This window comes from Silurus aristotelis (genome assembly GCF_946808225.1).
Source record: "Silurus aristotelis genome assembly, chromosome: 5".
In the NCBI taxonomy this organism is placed as follows: domain Eukaryota; kingdom Metazoa; phylum Chordata; class Actinopteri; order Siluriformes; family Siluridae; genus Silurus; species Silurus aristotelis.
Window position 1 is genome coordinate 16,385,804 of NC_139578.1, and position 17,355 is coordinate 16,403,158.

A 17,355-nucleotide genomic window follows, 5' to 3' on the forward strand; every position below is an offset into this window, starting at 1 on the left:
TTTCTTTGAAACACATTTCCCTTTATTGGCATGGTGAGACGGATGAGAATTGCACATTAAAAAAAGAATGTTCACAAGAAAATTGTACAATAGGTAAAATCACAAAAGGCATTGGTAAGGACTCAGCAGAAGGCAACATGGGTAGGGGAAAAAAAGAAAGGTAACAACCAAACACCCTTTCCCTCTACCCCCTACCACACCTCAATCCCAGCCCCACATCCACCCCCAACTCCAACCCCTACCCCAAGAACATAATCAATATAATCACACATACACTTGCATTCACACACACACACACACACACACACACACACACACACACACACACACACACACACACACACACACACACACACACACACACACACACACAAATGCACAAACATATCCTGTCCTTCCAAAATCGAAATGATCAGCAATAAACAGATTTGTACAGCAGTGGGAAATCCCTCAGTAGTTCACATTGGTAAAAAGCCACACAGTCAAAGAAAAAAAAAAAACCCACTGGGGATCGCAATATATTGCTACTTTAGCGATTTACAAAGCATTATTTTTGTTTAATTTTTATTTTTTCATCCAAATATCACAATGATTAAAGCCACATATCAAATGAGACATGACTCCATTACCCAAGCTCTGTATAGAAAGAACTTACTAGACAGGACAAGAAAGGGTTTTCATTTCTCTCTTTATCTCCGTAATTTATAATTTTTTTAACCATTTTCTTTCATCCCTTGTGATTATTACCTCTTTTTGTACTCTCATCTATGCAGTCATATTTTGCAAAAGGTGTCACATGTGATCTGTTGATACTGCAATAATACAAAGACGTCAGGGCTCTTTTGAAAAGAAATGAGATATTAATTGAACTAGAGACCGCAAGGTAACCTTTAGTGTCAGAGGGAAGGTAGTGTGATATGCAGACAGACTCCCACAGTTTAAATTCAGTTCTTTGATATTATTTTAGGTTTTTAAAAAGACTAGTAGAAAAAGGCTTTTTCTCATTTACAATGTTCAAAGCAAAGCCATAATCTCCATCACACACTCAGCCAGAAGCAAGCATGTGGTATTTGGAAGTGTTGCCTGCCTGTCAGTAGTAATATATATATATATATATATATATATATATATATATATATATATATATATATATATATATATATATATACAATTTCCTTCACATTTCTTTGAGTTTTCCCTGTACAGATGGTATGATTCTCAGGTGTAGTGTGATGAATACGATGAGTTCCTTATTTAAAGGACAGAGTCTGGGTACTGGGTCAGGTCAAACTATACAACAGCTTCAGCTAAAAGGTAACTGTGAAAAATTATTTATTGCTTTTTTTTCTTAAATATTTTTAATACGCATTTCGACCTTTATTATTACTATTCATCTGTTTATAATTATTACTGCGAATAACGTGAAGATTAATGTTATAGATTTGTTTTTTTGTTTTTTTACATCAAGTAAAGTTTTTTTTAATTCTGGAAAGAAAACTGTAAACTTTATTTTGGCATTCACATAACCAAGTGTATGAGGAGCAATGAGACAGATTTACTGTGGTGTGATGACATACCTGCAAAATTAGTTTTTATTGCTTTATGTGCTTTAGAAAAAGAAAATGACAAAATAAGAAGGAAAAATTTCTGCAAAGTGTAGAGAAAAATCTTTTTGGTGATCATAACTGTCTCTAAAAAGGCTGAGAAACTGATGTCTGTGTAGAACTTGTGCATCGTTCAATATATGAATGTTAAATAAGTCAAATAACAATATAAATAGCAAAAATTTGTAAGGCGCATCATAGTAGATGTCAACCATAAATATTTTGATCAAAATACTGAAATAAATACATTTCTTCCTTATGAACATGATACATGAATTTTCCTTTGAAGAAGTACCATCATATATTAGTAATAGTGAATTATAAAAAAAAAAGAGTAATAATAAAAATTATTAGTGTGCAGAAAAGTAACAATTAAAAAGACAGTGTTTCCTTGAGACAGAAAAAAAAAAACAACTCACGCTTGTACAGTTATGGACATAAAAAATATTCAAACGTATCATACATGGGTTGTGTAAGGAAAACACTGAGGAAGCTTAAAGATAAAACTATACATGATCAATGACATTTTAAAACAAAAGTCTTTAAAAAAAATCTGTTCACATGCTCCCCCTGAAGAGCACCCTATCTCCATAGACAATTATTTTTATATTTTTCTTTTTCTTTTTTTTTTTTTTTACAATCATATCACTCCACATAACCACCATGTTGGTTATGTGTCACTGTAATGACTACAGATTGACATTCTCGATTAGGAAAAAACTCCGTCTTATAAAGGCTGCGTTTTACAGTGCATAGCTGTAACAAATAAAGAACTTTGCCTTGATATGTACACAAAATAAAAATATTCGATTTAATATCTGTAAATATCTGTTTATAGCATTTTCTCCCCCCCTGAACAAAATGTAGACAATATTACCTTGAAGAACATATTAATCCCATATGCACTTAACAATAGTGTAACGCTACGTCCAAATACCAGGTAGAATAAAAAAAAAATAAAAAAAAGAACAAAAAAAAGGAAAAGTCAGAACAGGTAAAAATCAATCGAATAAAAAACAACTGAAAAGGCTGCATGTTTTCACCCCTCAAAGCGCTGAGATTGGAGCAGTGCATGAAGAAAACAATCCCATGGAGAGCACTGTCTCATACAGCAGCACAGCACAGGCACATATCTGTGCACTCCTCTAAAGGTTTATTGGCTAATCCCCAAAGGTAAAGTCTTTGCAGCAGCTATGTCCATGTAAACTTTGCTTTTAGATATACATATATGTTCCTTCTATATATACACACACACACACACATATATATATATATATATATATATATATATATATATATATATATATATATATATATATATATATATATATATATATATATATATATACACATATACACATAATATTTCTTCTCTCTATATTGAGTGTAAAACTTGTAGTAGTCTCATATTCAGAGGAGCAATACAGCAGTGAGGTATCACAAATCCCTCGCCTTGCTTGCAGCCAGCAGATGTGGTGGAGCTCGTTACCTCCTCAGGCTACACTGGGCCTCGCGCAACAAGCTGTCGAAATCCATCGAGTCATATTTGCTTTTAGTTGAAGTCAGATCAAAGTCTTCAGAATGAGAGTCTGAAAGAAGCGGGAGAGATATTGACAGGATCAGATGTCGACGGCAAGAAACGTGAACCGGCCTCGCCACCTTTCGTCGAATTTTACAAACGAGTTATTCAAATCTTGTTAAGCCCGACAATTTAATACCAATTTTAGATTTGTTTGGGATGGAAATGCCACCTATTCAACGCACATGACTTGTATTTGACTTTTTTGTTTCCCCTCAGGGATGCGATGTAATCTTACAAACCTTTTCCTTATCTGTAGCTTGCATGTTTAACCAGCATTTAAAAGTAATTAAACTGACAAAAAAAATCTAATCAAGCTGAAAATAGAAATAATATCAAAGCCAATTAGGGGAAGAAATAGAAAGCGGATATTATTATTTGTAGCTGTTACAATATTTATTGCAGGCAGCTTCACAATTACACTAAACAGACAGCAGCATGGTTGGGGTGAGAGAGAATTGGGAATGACCATGGCAAGCATGGAAACAGTTGTGAATTGTCAAATGCCCCTGTTTTCGATTAAAAATTAATGGACAATTTGTTAAAAAAAGGGCGAAAGGAGGTCTCTTTTATGCGTTATATTATTCACGTTAGCCCAGATTTTCCTGCATGTCTGCATGCATGACTTCTATTGTAAGTAAAAGAGCCTTAGTGACCAAATCAAGGTCTCACATCTGTGTGCTCAAATATAAATACAGCGACCAAAACCCACCTCTTTTCTACAAGATGCATTACAGCCACCATCTAAATTCCTTTGGCCTTACTCTTAGCCTTTGAAAAACACTTCAATGTTCCCATTATTTGAAGGTAAGTGCACTTGTTCGCTTCCATTGACCTGTATAGCCATCAGTGACACAGAGACAAATGCCTCCCAAACGCATCCTCCACCATCGATGCGTCTCTGAACTCACATTTTGTGCAAAACAAATGAGAAGTGGAGAATCGACTAACTATAAAAGCTGCCACTAGACCACCACCCAAACCACATGAAAACTAGGGCCCTAACAATGTTAAGGTTTCTAAAAGCATGACACAAGTAAGAAACAGGAAGGAATGTGGGGCAGGAGGTAGACAAGAGAAGCTTCCATTATATAAAAGGTAGAATAAAAGACTAGATAGGAATAGAAAATGGAAAAAATGAACCCAATATAACGAGATAGGAATGAATCTATTCAATCTCTCTCTCACATGCGCGCACACACACACACACACACACACACACACACACACACACACACACACACACACACACACACACACACACACACACACACACTCTCTCTCGTCTCTTCTCTCTTTCTCCCTCCCCCCCTGCATGTAACTTAATGTCAACCTGATCTTGCCTCAGTTGAACATCCCAACAGCTGGCACAAGACAGACATCCACTGGGAAAGTGAGCTGATTGGACTTGACCTTGCCTTCCTCAATTTTCCCTCCATTTTTACACCCCTTCTTTTCTGAACTGCACGAGGAGCCAGCACATGAAATATACATGCTCCATGTACGGCATCAAAATACCACAGGGAGCTTTAAAGCCACTGAACCGCTACTATGCTGATTTTCTACTATGCTGAATACCTTATTGCACCCCATCACTATACTGGTGGTAACTTTGCACCATTGAAAATCTTCAAAACACTGCAATTGTGAAAGGATACGGTTCAGTCCCTGGTTCAAAATGAGAGTGCCTGCTGAGTTCCATATATTCATTTCAGTGGATATAGCAGCAAAAAAAAACAAAAAAAACAACAACTCTAATGTGAAGACATCATTCAAGTTGTTTGTTTCCCAGCTTTTCTTTTGTGCAGCAAAAAGCAGCACTTTGCCAATTGTGAGTTCAGGTACTAATGGATGGCTGAAGCCAAGCAGACATACTTACCCAAGTCTGTGTAATTGGATTTGCAGAACTGCTTTTGTCCACCAAAGCAAAGCTCGAACTGAGGCTCGTTTGGCCTGCGCAAGGTGTGTCCATTCTCAAGGGCAGCGAAGGCATCACAAGTGTAGCGGTAGGTGATAAAGCCAAAATTGTCCCTGGAGCGGGAACAGAAAAAAATGAAGCATGAAGTACACTGAAGATATCAGATAGGACAGAAATGTGATCAATACAGTTGAGACATTGTTCAATTTTTTCCTTCTGGTTTTTGATGTCCAAGGAGCAATGCCCTATTTCTATTCAAGCCAGTCTATTTTTGTCTCATATAACTCATTTTTCAATTCAGCTGTGGGATTTATGCTTTTCCTCTAATTCAACTGCCAGTGGGAACAAATACATAATTAAAATATTTTTTTGTAGACTAAAATAGACTTAATTGACTCCTTGTGTCACCTGACAAACAGTGTGCACTAAAATGCTGAACACTACATGGAAACAAATTTGTGGACAGCTCACCATATGATTTGATGTGCTTTCTGAGCATCCTATTACACATTTGGTCCCCATTTGTTGTTATAATCTTCCTCCTGGGAAGATTTTCCACTTGATTTTTTAGTGTAGTGTGGGTGTGGACATTAGAGCTAATTTAACCAAGTGTGTTAGTAAAGTCAGCTACTATTTTGGAGTGAGGAGGCCTGGGGCGCAATCAGCGTTCCTATTCATCCCAAATGTTGTGTTCATGAGGGTTGAGGTCAGAGCTCTATAACAAAATCTTCTCTTCTACTCCAAACCATGTAAACTATATCTTTGGTCATATCAGAACAGTTTTGGATCTCCTAGTTTAAGTGAAGGAAACACATCCTATACAATTTTGTACCTCCAACTTTGGGGTAACAATTTTGGGAAGAATCATGTATGGCTGAAAAAGACAGATGTCTCAATACTATTGTCCATATTTTGTATTATATAGGTTTGACTTCACAGGAAAGTGTATATTGACAATATAATATGATATCAATATTATATCATCATTTCCTGACTCCGGTGTGAACACACACACACACACACACACACACACACACACACACACACACACACACACACACACACACACACACACACACACACACACACTTGCTGAAACTCTTACCCATTATGTCTCAAGTTGATGGCACACTCCTCGATCTCGCCGAAAACTTCAAAGCGCCGTTTGAGTTCGGAGCGTGTGCTGTCAGCCCGGAGACGGCCAACGTACAAAACCCGCCTCTCCTCCTGGTCATTAAAGACAAGACAGAGACAGGGATTAAAGAAGTATTGCGATTCAGTCTTTTTTCTCTTTCTGCCCTTAACTTTCACTCCATGAGGGCAATTATCATTAAACACTGTGGGAAAGCTAAGAACAGTATAGGGAGAGAGAGATAGAGACACTGAAAGACATTGCTTTTTCCTTGCGCTTTCATCTTGGGTGTGTATGCACTCCTGCTAAATCCTGTTTCTTATCTGATGTGCGAGTTCATTGGAGCCCTCAACGGCCCACTCATGTAGAATGTTCCAGTTCACGCCAGCTAAGAATTGACCAGAGATGCATCATTAGAAGATTATAGACTATCAGTCTGAATGTACAGTGTTGCTGTGAATCGTTTAGCGAATAATGATGACTGGTTCATTTAATCCAGATGCTGCTTCAGAACTTCATTGTTAAATCTGGTCTCCATCATGGCAAAACAACCCACAAAAAAACAGCAAACATCTTCTTTGCTTCATACCATAATTCTGTTTTTTTCATTATAACATGGTTACAGTAAAATATAACAGAAATTGTTGCAGGAAAAAAAAAAACAGAAGTATACTTTAACAATTTTTTTTTTTAACTTCTGTTTTATGCACAATTTAAATGAAACAATGCATGAAAATAATAACTAAAACATGTACGTGTATAATTCTGTGTGTGTGTGTGTGTGTGTGTGTGTGTGTGTGTGTGTGTGTGTGTGTGTGTGTAAGTAAAACCACCTTTATTTTCATGTCATATTCATAGACATGCACATGTTAATGACCATAGTAGACATTACTATATACAATAGTAGACATTAGCACTTTATTGTACTGTACTTTGAATTAGACAAAGATGTTACAAATGAACCAGATTTGTTTCCGCTTTCCATTTCCAGCCCCTCCTCCACACCAGCACATTAGTGTATCAGACAAACGTGTTTGCTGAATTGGTGGTTTAGTTGCTGACAGCTGATAAATGCAGCACGGTTTTAAAGATGACACCTTGAGGCTGATGATTCGTATAAATCTCTCACATCCCTTGCTCCCCCTTCCCCAAATCTTTCCTGACAGCTCGGTTTACGCTCCCCATAATTGCCTTTCTGCCACTAAAACAGGAGAAAAGGCAAACGGTGAGACTATACCACATGTGCCTCACATGATGTGTGAATTTGTCAGTGAAGGGCCGAACTAAGATAGAAATCTAACAAATTGTTCAAACAGAAATTATTGCGTTTAAGAAGGTTATATTTAACACACACACACACACACACACACACACACACACACACACACACACACACACACACACACACACACACACACACACACACACACACACAAGAGCCTAGTTCATAACATTTAGCCTGTGGTGAGATTAATAGCATCTGACACCATTCAGAGACTTTGCAAAGATTAAAAAAAATACACAACTCAGGGATAAAGTGGAAATGCATGTAGTCTGTATGATTCAGAATTCTAGCTTTGCATGAACTCCCTTACTGGGAGACAGCAGGGAGATGGAGCTCGGAGCAGACTGTAGGCAAAGCAGGGAGGGAGAAACAGCAATGCGTGAATGAGAAAAACTAGAAGAGGATTGAAGGTTAGTTAATTCTACAGTTACTACTGCTACTAAAACAACAACTACTACTACTATTACTACTACTACTACTAATAAATTACACTAATAAAATGTCAAGATCACTTACTATTGCTCTCTTTCGTTGTTTCTCCCTCTGTTCAGCCCTCTCTACCTCACGTTTCTCATAGTCCCGCTGGTACTCCTCTCTCTTCAGCTGTTCATGCTGGTATTCTTCATAGCTGTCATACCTGCATTAAAAAAGGAAGAAAAAAAAAAAAACAACAACATGATTTTCTTTCACAAATGCAATCATGCACTTATATGTTATAGCATTAGATCCCTTGAGTGGTGTCAGGATATAGCTAGATCAGAAAGGACTAAGATCCATTTTTTTTTCCTGAGAGAAGAAGACAAACAAATGCATTAATAAGATGTCTTCTCACATTGCGAAAGGTTACAGCTCTCATAGGACGGACTCTTGAGGGAACATGTCAAAAATCGAGCAGCTGCTTCTGTCAGCACAACTTCACATGCCATTACTTTCTGCTTAGTTTGAGCTTTGTGTCAAAAAAGTGGAACTTTTTGATCCGCAAATGGCTGCCTCCCTTAGCAACAAAAAAAATTACAATATTCAAGAGAGAGAGAGAGAGAGAGAGAGAGAGAGAGAGAGAGAGAGAGAGAGAGAGAGAGAGAGAGAGATTTACCTGGGCCTCTGACCAAGACCAGAGCGAGAGTCCGACTGAGGACTTTTGATAGTCCTGGATTTGAAAGTGCTCTTATCAACAGAATGATATGACCTGCAATCAGACAAGCAAGAAACATTACAAATGCAAAAGCAATAGCTTAGTTCTCATAGGGTAATTCATCAAAAATTGCTTTTAAAATATACTGCCATGAACTGAAAATTGCTTTCATGTCATTGATTATAATAGTTCAATCAAATTCATTGCAGAAGTGGTCCTGGATTTAAGGACACATTTCATCAACCATAAATGGGCATATTACTAATGCTTGTGAAAATGTGACAGCTCAATAGATAGTCCTGTGTCATTGTACCATTTTATATATATATATATATATATATATATATATTTGCAAATAAGAACCTCATGGAAGCCTTTTCTTAAAAAAAATACAAATAAAATAAAATATACATTTGTCATTTTATGCAAGCATTGCAATATATTGATTATTTAATATCTAAAAATGAATTCAATAAGGTTATAGGATGTGTGTACTAAAACAATGTACCTGAATAACTGATCATACTGAGACTCAAGCTCACCCCATGAAATCATAGACAAGAGGTTTTCCCAAAATGCACTTACGATTCTTTGTACTATGCTATGCTATGCCACTTTAGGGATTTTGATAATCCTAGCTGGTGCTTACCAAGAGGGGGAGTAGTTTTCTGGGGACTGGGAACGGGAATAAGGAGACCTGGAGAGAGATCTGTATCTGTTGCGAGAGGAAGACCTGGAGCGGGATCTAGAGCGTGATCCAGACTCAGAGTGGTAGAAGTGCCGTGGAGAGAGCAGAGTTGAGGGTGGTGAGACAGAACTCTGGGAAGGCAAGCTACTTGATGGGGAACAGGGTGGCGAACCTTCAAAGAGCATCTCCAGTGGAGTCCCTTCCCAAGAGCAAAGAAGACGCTCACGGCCCACTTCTAGGTCCTTAAAATCAGGCAGGCCTGTGTCCATGTAGGCCTCAAAAAAGTAAAAGTTCTCATCCCCAGAGTCACTTTCATCTAGTGGCTGGAACTCACTCTGCTCAGTCTCACTAAAAAAGGCTTGCTGGGGGTTACCAAAGTGCTTATTGAGCTCTTCCCGTATCTCCTGGTCTCTCAGCAGCTTCCTGCCAGCAGCGATGCACTCTTTAGAAGTTTTGGCACCCAGTGCAGGACTGTGGTTCTTCCCCTGAGCTTCCTTGTCTGGACAAGCCTCCTGAACCAATGGGCAAAGATCCTGCAGCTGCCTTGCCAGAGAGGAAGATAAGGGACTGGTGGAAGACAAAGAGGATGTGAGATAAGAAAAGGCTGGCATGGTTGAGTCTTTAGGTTCTACATGCCGGCCCTCGACAGGCCCGGTGATTGTGGCAGCTGATGTGCCGTTATCTCGTTTTGTGCTTGAGGCCTGGCAATAATCATGATCGCCAAACACACGGGGCGTAGGCCGCTTGCCCCGGCACTCTTCTAAGTTTCCCAGAGGCAGGGCAGAGGATGCCTTGCTCAGCTGGGCATAAAGCTCAGACTTCTCCTGGGCCTTCCTGCTGGAGCTACTGACTGGAAGAGAGCTAGGGCTTCCATTGCTCAGCTTGGCCTTCTTGCTCGTCAGGGCTGAAGAAGCTAAAGACAGCTTGGTTTTGAGTGATACTTTGAAAAGGTTCTCTTGACTGGCTTTATGAGGAGGTGTGGTAGGTGGTGTCAGACCTGTGCACAAGAAAAGAAATGAAGGATTTAATTTTATAAGACAGGCATATGGTGTAGTACAGTTTCACATCACTTATTTTAATGAAATATTGACCTACAAATTAAACCATAGATGACCCATCAAATGTGCACAAAACACTTCTGATTTTGGATAAATGGTTCATATTGTGCATACTGCAAAAAAGAGCAATGTGTAAATGAAAGGTTTCTATTTAATAGAAATTTATTATGCAAGTTCACTGAGAATAATCTTAAAATATCCACATTCTCAAGTAACTTGGATGATGATGTCTCACTCTCATATCTATATGAACTGCATGGCTTTGAATCTGGAATCATAGAGTAGTGGCTCCTGGGGAATGTATTATCATTCTCCTTGGATCTGCTACCTCACCCCCCCATGGCAGTCCCAACAGATTTATGTGGCACCAGATGGCAGTTATATGAGAAATCCCGAGATGTGCCATTTTATGACATTGTTAATGCACTTGCACAAACAACCGAACCTTCTCTGCACTCCCTCTTAACTCAACTCTACAACTTTCCTGTCTGAAAATGATCTGAATATGTGTTTGATATTTGTTCAGTCTTCTGTATTTGACACTACTTTAAAATCTTATTTTCATGGGATGGCTTGATGGATTTGTTGAGGCAAATTTGAGACTACAACTTGAAAACTTGAAAACAGACACGCTTTTCATCCCTAAAGATCTTTTCATGCATGCGGAAAAACACAATCAGGACAAAAGAATAATAATAATAATAATAATAATAATAATAATAATAATAATAATAATTCTTTACTGCCTTCGAAATAAGTTAAAAATAAACGTATCCTACTCAGTCTGCAATAGATGTAACATGTTTCTACTTGCGTGCAACATGTACACACATTTAAACAAATTATTACTTAAAACTTACATAGCTGGTCCTTACAGTAGTCTAAAAAAGCCATGCAAGGAGCAACATACTGACTGTTTTGGGTGCCATAGCTACTATAATTACGGCACCAGCAGCCCACAGCAAATCTATTAAAGAGGGGGGGATTAGGGAGCAGTATTAAAACACCCACACTCGACATACTCTGCAGGTGTTTACCTAAAACGCTGGAAGAGTCACTGCTACAGAATGTCATGTAGTCAATATTTTGCTGGCTAGAATGAGATTTAGTTTGACTAAAAAAACTCTGCAAGACATGCTTAGAACATATTAAATATTATCCAGCTGATGTAGCAATTATTCTTCACATTATCTCAGCACGGAGAGCTCAAAGTAGGGCTTAGGAATGTGCAACAGGACAGAACTAATCTTTAAGTGGATTGAAGTTCTTGCCTTGATGACTGCATTTATCTAATATCTAATCACATATCTGGGTTGCACAAGATGAAGTTGAGTGTGAGAATGTACGTAGTATATATCTATTTGGTGATAAATGGATTTGGAGTTCACTTTAGGCTAAGAAAAACACCCATGTGCACCCATAAATAAACCAAGACAAATCTCAGCAGCTCCTGGTGACTTCTAAACCTAATTTTACGAAACCAAAGTGTAACCTATAAACTTGGTATGCTTAATTGTATAATGTGAAAAAGACCAGAGTTGGATTCTCTACAAGATGAAATACAGAGATGTTGGACTATACCTATAACAACTATAAATTCCCCAAAACCCTACTGAAAATCCATCCAGGTCCTCTCAGTCTGTGTCAACTACCAAACACAAACGTGTTACCTTGAATTTCACTGGGTAGGTCAAATCTCTGCAAATTACTGAGCGGCCATTACTCAGTAGTACATGGTAAATGAATATCAAATGGCCCATTCATTCTGACACACTGGGAGAAGAAAAGGGCAGCCATTTTGTTTTTATTGACCAGCAATGATTAATCTCTGCATGGGGGCTACTGGAATAATTACCTGCATGATTTACACTGAGAAGAAAAAAGAGAGAGAAAAGGAAGAGAACTGCTGAAGCCTTGTGTTTTAGCCTCAACTGACATTCACTTAATTTGGCTTTAATTACTTTTTCGCTTATAGCTCCCACCAACACTCTTTATTAATAAATAAATAATGGACAGAAATTATGCCAGTAGGAATACTAAAATCCCTATCCATTAACCCCATTTATCCCATAAATACCAGACACAATACTGAACATTGTGGCAGTGTCTCTAATGTATTTACCAGACTGCAACAATATATGGGATGAATATATGCATATAAGCATGAGCGACTGTCTATTAATTGCCATAGGATGCTGTAAGATATTATGGGGAAAATGTCCTTTGCCTACCTGGGGTTCCAGAGATCTCCACACTCAGTGTGCGTTCAATGGTCTTGTTCTCAAATGGAGATCCCCTGTGGTCACTGCAACACAAAAATAAGGAACTGATATAATGCCAGTGACAGATGCCTTTTAAATGATTGTGTGATCTTAAAGATGAAAATGAAATCGTTTTGCCTCATTGAGAATTGCCTTTTTTTTGTTTGGTGTTTTAGTTCAGATTTTGTCTATAAGAATGGTGGAAAAACTCTCACTTACTTTGGAGACTCTGGGGTCAAAGGAAGTGGCAAGGTGGTTGGTTTGGCTGTAGAACACAAAGGAGCATGGGTAATTAATTAACTAGGTCACATTGCGCCTAAAAGATATCAGGTCCACATCTACAAATAAGATTTCGATTTTGATCATTAACAGTGATGATGTGGCTTTCCCAACCCAATACGAAGCAGCTAGATTTATAATTCAGCCGTCAAATTTTTTTAAAAAGCTAATTTCTAACTTGACCCCATCCTTTGATAGTTTTGTTAATTATTTGTTTTGACTGTTCGTTTTTTTTTTGTTTTTTTTTTTTTGAGGCAAGATGAAATGATGGCATGTGTCCACATATCCAAACCATGTGAAAAATTGCCCACAACACAGAATGACAGAAAGCAAAACGTAAATAAATTAAAGTAAATGAGAAAAAAGGAAAATAAATAGCACACATATATTACAAATGCCATTGCTGGAAACCCAACTATGGAGTAAGATTTGGCATGCATTTTAAACCAAAGCAGGAGAAGAAAGAAGAGTCGAGAAAGCATGTGCAGTTGCCTGAGGCTGCGACTGTCTTCGACTGCAGCTAGGGGAATGTCTCTCAATTAGATAACTATGTCAAAGCAGCCATGTTTGCCCAAGACTCCACAGAAATTGAGCATACTGTTCTTGTTCAATGCTAAATCATCACACTTCTTTTGCCTTTAACCTATTTACAAAAATGCCCTTTGGAATGAATTATGCAACTGGCTGCATATTTTGTATTTCAGGGAAAAACTAGTTTGTTAGCATCAGGGTTAGTCTGTAGTCAAACAGGGAAGCAGTTAGAGGAGGAAAGGCAGAAGAGAGACAGAGGGCAGGGATGCAGCAATGATTACCTAACGGTGATGGAACCTGGTCATCGGGGTGCCTGCAGTCTGCCTGTCTGTGTGGGTTCTGCTCTTGTATGGTGGAAGGGGTGTGCTCTGGAACTAAAGAGTCTTGGAAAAGTGGACTTGGCAAGTCCCCTGAAAATGACAGGGGACTGCCTAGGACATCATCATGAACATCCACCCCATTTTGCCCCACTTTAATTTTAGACTCTTCTATATCATGCTCAAATTTTAATAACAATCTTTCTAGGTCCAAGTCAACCAGAGTTGAAAGCTCAAGATCTAATGAATTAGATTGTCTAGGTTCCTGAAAGTCTGGATTTGGGTTTATGACCTGATGTTCCTGACTATCTTTCACTTTATGCCCATCCCACCCTTTGTCTCTAGGATGTATTTTGGGTGGATCTTTCTTGTCTGTCTGGGACACATTGGGCATTTGCAGGTGGGCCCGATAACGGGCTGGTCTGGGTTTGGAGGTCAGCAGCTGGCTGAGCATAGGATGCTCTTGCTCTTGCCTCCTCTTCCTAATAGTTATTGTCATGTGTCTGTCAGCACGGCTGGCCCCAGTCCAGCCGCCCGCCTCAAGACAATGGCCACAGCTGCCTGCGCGACCCATCTCTCTAGGCGGGAGAGAGTAAGAGTGCATGTACCTAATGAAGCGGGCGGCAGCCAGGCTGCCTGTGTCCGCACCCTGCAGTGGCCTCCCCTCTTCACTGGAGCAGGCGTGGCTACAGCCACTTCCACAGGATGGCACAACAGGGGTGGACTGCTCCCCATGTGTACACCGCTGCCACTGCCCTGCCCCCTCACCAGCCACACAATACGCCCCAGCTGCCTGGCTCTCACCTCTCTGGGCCTGCACTGCCAGCTGCTGCTGCTGCTGCTGCTGTTGTGTTGACAGGGAGGCAGAGGTGGGCTTCTTCTTTGAGGCGGTAGAGGAGGAACAGGAGGACAAGGAGGAGAAGGAGGAAGTGGATGAAGAAGATGGAGAGGAAGACGACGAGCAGGAAGCAGGACCAGGCCCACCCCTGTCCTTGTCACAGCCTGACCAGGTACTCTTGGCTTCACTGGCTCTAGTCTGGAAGGCATCATCGCTGGCAGTGAGGTACTTGAGCAATTCAGTGCACGGGCGTCTCACCAGCCGGTTTGGCTGGGGGCAGACCCCTCTTTGTTTGCTGTTCCAGGGGTTGTCTGTCTAAAGAATACAAGTAAGAGAGAGATGCAAACAGAAAGCATGAGGGGAAGAAAAAGAAATCGGGAGTCAGTGCATTGATGACTCTGCACACAGCAACATGAGCGTATATTGCCCATCATCTTAATTACGAGGTCTCGGAATAGCTCCTGTGAGTTGTGCATGCTGGTGGTAGAAGCAAAAAAACAGCACAGTGTCCTCTGAGAGTCCACCATGTGCTCCAGAAACAGAAGAGTCATTAAAGAAAATTAACTCCCTCAAAGTGAGCTGTGTGAATGTATGTGGGAGGGCAGCATGTAATGTATGCAGATGACTGAGATAAAACAAGCAAAGGTCAATAATACAATAATTTACACATGAAGTATTTTGTTTTAATATAAAGCACTAACCTAAAGATGATATGTCAAAATTTAAAGATTGTATATTCCAACATGTTTGAAATTGTGAAAAAGATTTACTCCCATTCAGTTTTTTCAAAATATATTGCCCAAGTCTGTTCATTTGCATAGATTAAGAGTAAAATGAGTGAACAAAATAGGACCTAGGAAGAGGAGGTGAGAATAATGTGGAAATAGGAACACTAGTAGACTTATAAGAACAGGACTTTGATAACAAATGTTGCATACAGATACCTTGTTAACAGCAGGTGTTGGTCGTATCCTGTGGTTGTTGGCTGCATGGTTCTGCGCCTTAGTGCCTGGGTATTGATTATAGCTGAGCTGAGAGTTAGGTGGAGCCAAAAGGAGTTTCTTTAGCTGCAAAAAAAAAGCAAAGAAACAGTTAAGAAATAGGCATTACCAAAAATAATAAGGTTTGAAAAATAATCGGATGTACCCCTTGATGAAAATCATGTAAGATGCATAAAGAAAGGCATTGAGATATTTTTTCCTAATATATTTGTCGATCATCAGATACAATTATTTTTTGTTTGGTCATAATACAATGCATCATAATATTCTAATGTACCCTAGTACCTTAGTAAGTGAAACTACGTGTCTGTCCTTAGTATCTGTTAAATACAGATTTGCCGTGGTGGACAATGGTAGTGAGCAACCATGAGAGATACTGAAACATATGGCCAATTAAAAATAAGCTACGAAAATGTTGCAAGCTTAGGCCTGGTAGCCCAAAGTATGCTAACTGGAACATTCCCAGTATCACAAAATATCTCCATTAAACGTCTTTTAGTTTATTTCTTTAACTTTTGGAAATCTTTTGTAATACAAACAAAAGTTTTCCTCTTTACATGACCTTTAGTATGGTGTCACAGCCTATAATGGCAGGCTTTCTAAAATCATATACAAAATGCGATTAACAACAGGAACACAGATCCACTTTAATTTGCTATTTCTTTTGTGCTGCATGGCTTAGTTCTGAACACAGCCGTGGAGTACAGCCTGCCAGAGGGGCTGCCTGCGGAGCTCCTATCCGTTTTTGGTCACAGTCCTGCAGCATCTCCTTATCTGGTGTATGTAAAGGCCAGGCAGGGGGGAGTGAGAGAAAGACAGAGTATGCCAAACGAAAGGCAGAAAGAATGAGATGGATGGACATGGTTTGTTGTAGGAGGGGATTATGAAGCAAGCAGAAGCATAGGGAAAGAGGAAGCCTTACCAAGGAGGGCTCCTCTGGCTCAGGGGTGCGTGGCGAGCCATCGGGGGTGGAGGGACAGCTCTGATCGCTGGCGTTGGTCACGTCCCCATCTGCCAGGGCTTCAAACGAAGGCAATCCGTCCTCGTCCACAGGGATACTGTCCAGGGTTTCTGTGAGCACTGCCAGCAAGTTGGCCTCATTTTCTTCATCTATCTTCTTAGAAAGTGGCAAAGGAAAGGGGCAAGAAAAAGAACAGAGAGAGAAAATAGAACAGTTTAGTTTGGAAAAGTCGATTTCTGCCTCGCTTTTGTGCTCGCATGACCACAAAAGGGAGGGGCGCTACTCTGCTGTTGTTAGTATAATATGGAGAGGCCTTTTTTATTGCTACAGTGTTATATGGAAAAGTGTGCACCGAAATTTCTTTCAACTACAAATTGCCTTATCCACATGAGTCAGTGCTGTCAGTCATACATTAAGCATGCAGCTTACTGGACCAAAATAAAATCTCCCAAAAGAAACCTATTAACTGGGCTGACACACAGCAACTACCCAGGGAAAGAAAAGGAGAGGGAGGGGAAATATTGTAAAGAAACGTGAAGTTGCATTAGTCTTTAACCCTGTCTCCACAGTAGGGAGCCTACTCGAGCTAAACAAGCCATCGAATTTGAGATAATCCACTAATGCTAAATGAATGTGATATTTTTAAGCAATGCTAGCTAAGTGACAATATGGACGACCGCTGCCAAAAACTCCTAAATGAAAATGCCCATTTACGTCAAATCTGTGCTGCTGAGGCAATTTCCTCGGGTAGTGGTCATGGTAACATGGGAT

The 17,355-nt window shown here is 39.5% G+C and overlaps 1 protein-coding gene across 3 annotated transcripts in view; it reads right to left on the reverse strand.

The window, feature by feature from the left end:
• Positions 1–17,355, reverse strand: part of ppargc1a (peroxisome proliferator-activated receptor gamma, coactivator 1 alpha) — a 33,909-nt gene continuing 16,554 nt past the window's right edge. Inside the window, exons 3-13 of one of the 3 annotated variants that reach the window (XM_083540840.1) lie at positions 16,546–16,737; positions 15,567–15,689; positions 13,749–14,937; positions 12,877–12,922; positions 12,628–12,701; positions 9,300–10,335; positions 8,612–8,704; positions 8,035–8,155; positions 6,207–6,328; positions 5,063–5,214; positions 1–3,193 (exon numbers count right to left, since the gene is read on the reverse strand). In XM_083540840.1, coding sequence (XP_083396966.1) covers positions 3,090–3,193; positions 5,063–5,214; positions 6,207–6,328; positions 8,035–8,155; positions 8,612–8,704; positions 9,300–10,335; positions 12,628–12,701; positions 12,877–12,922; positions 13,749–14,937; positions 15,567–15,689; positions 16,546–16,737 — 3,252 coding nt within the window. In that variant the 3' untranslated portion in view covers positions 1–3,089. Of the gene's footprint in view, positions 3,194–5,062; positions 5,215–6,206; positions 6,329–8,034; positions 8,156–8,611; positions 8,705–9,299; positions 10,336–12,627; positions 12,702–12,876; positions 12,923–13,748; positions 14,938–15,566; positions 15,690–16,545; positions 16,741–17,355 lie in introns of all 3 variants that reach the window. The other 2 variants (XM_083540839.1, XM_083540841.1) reach the window with 2 other exon arrangements.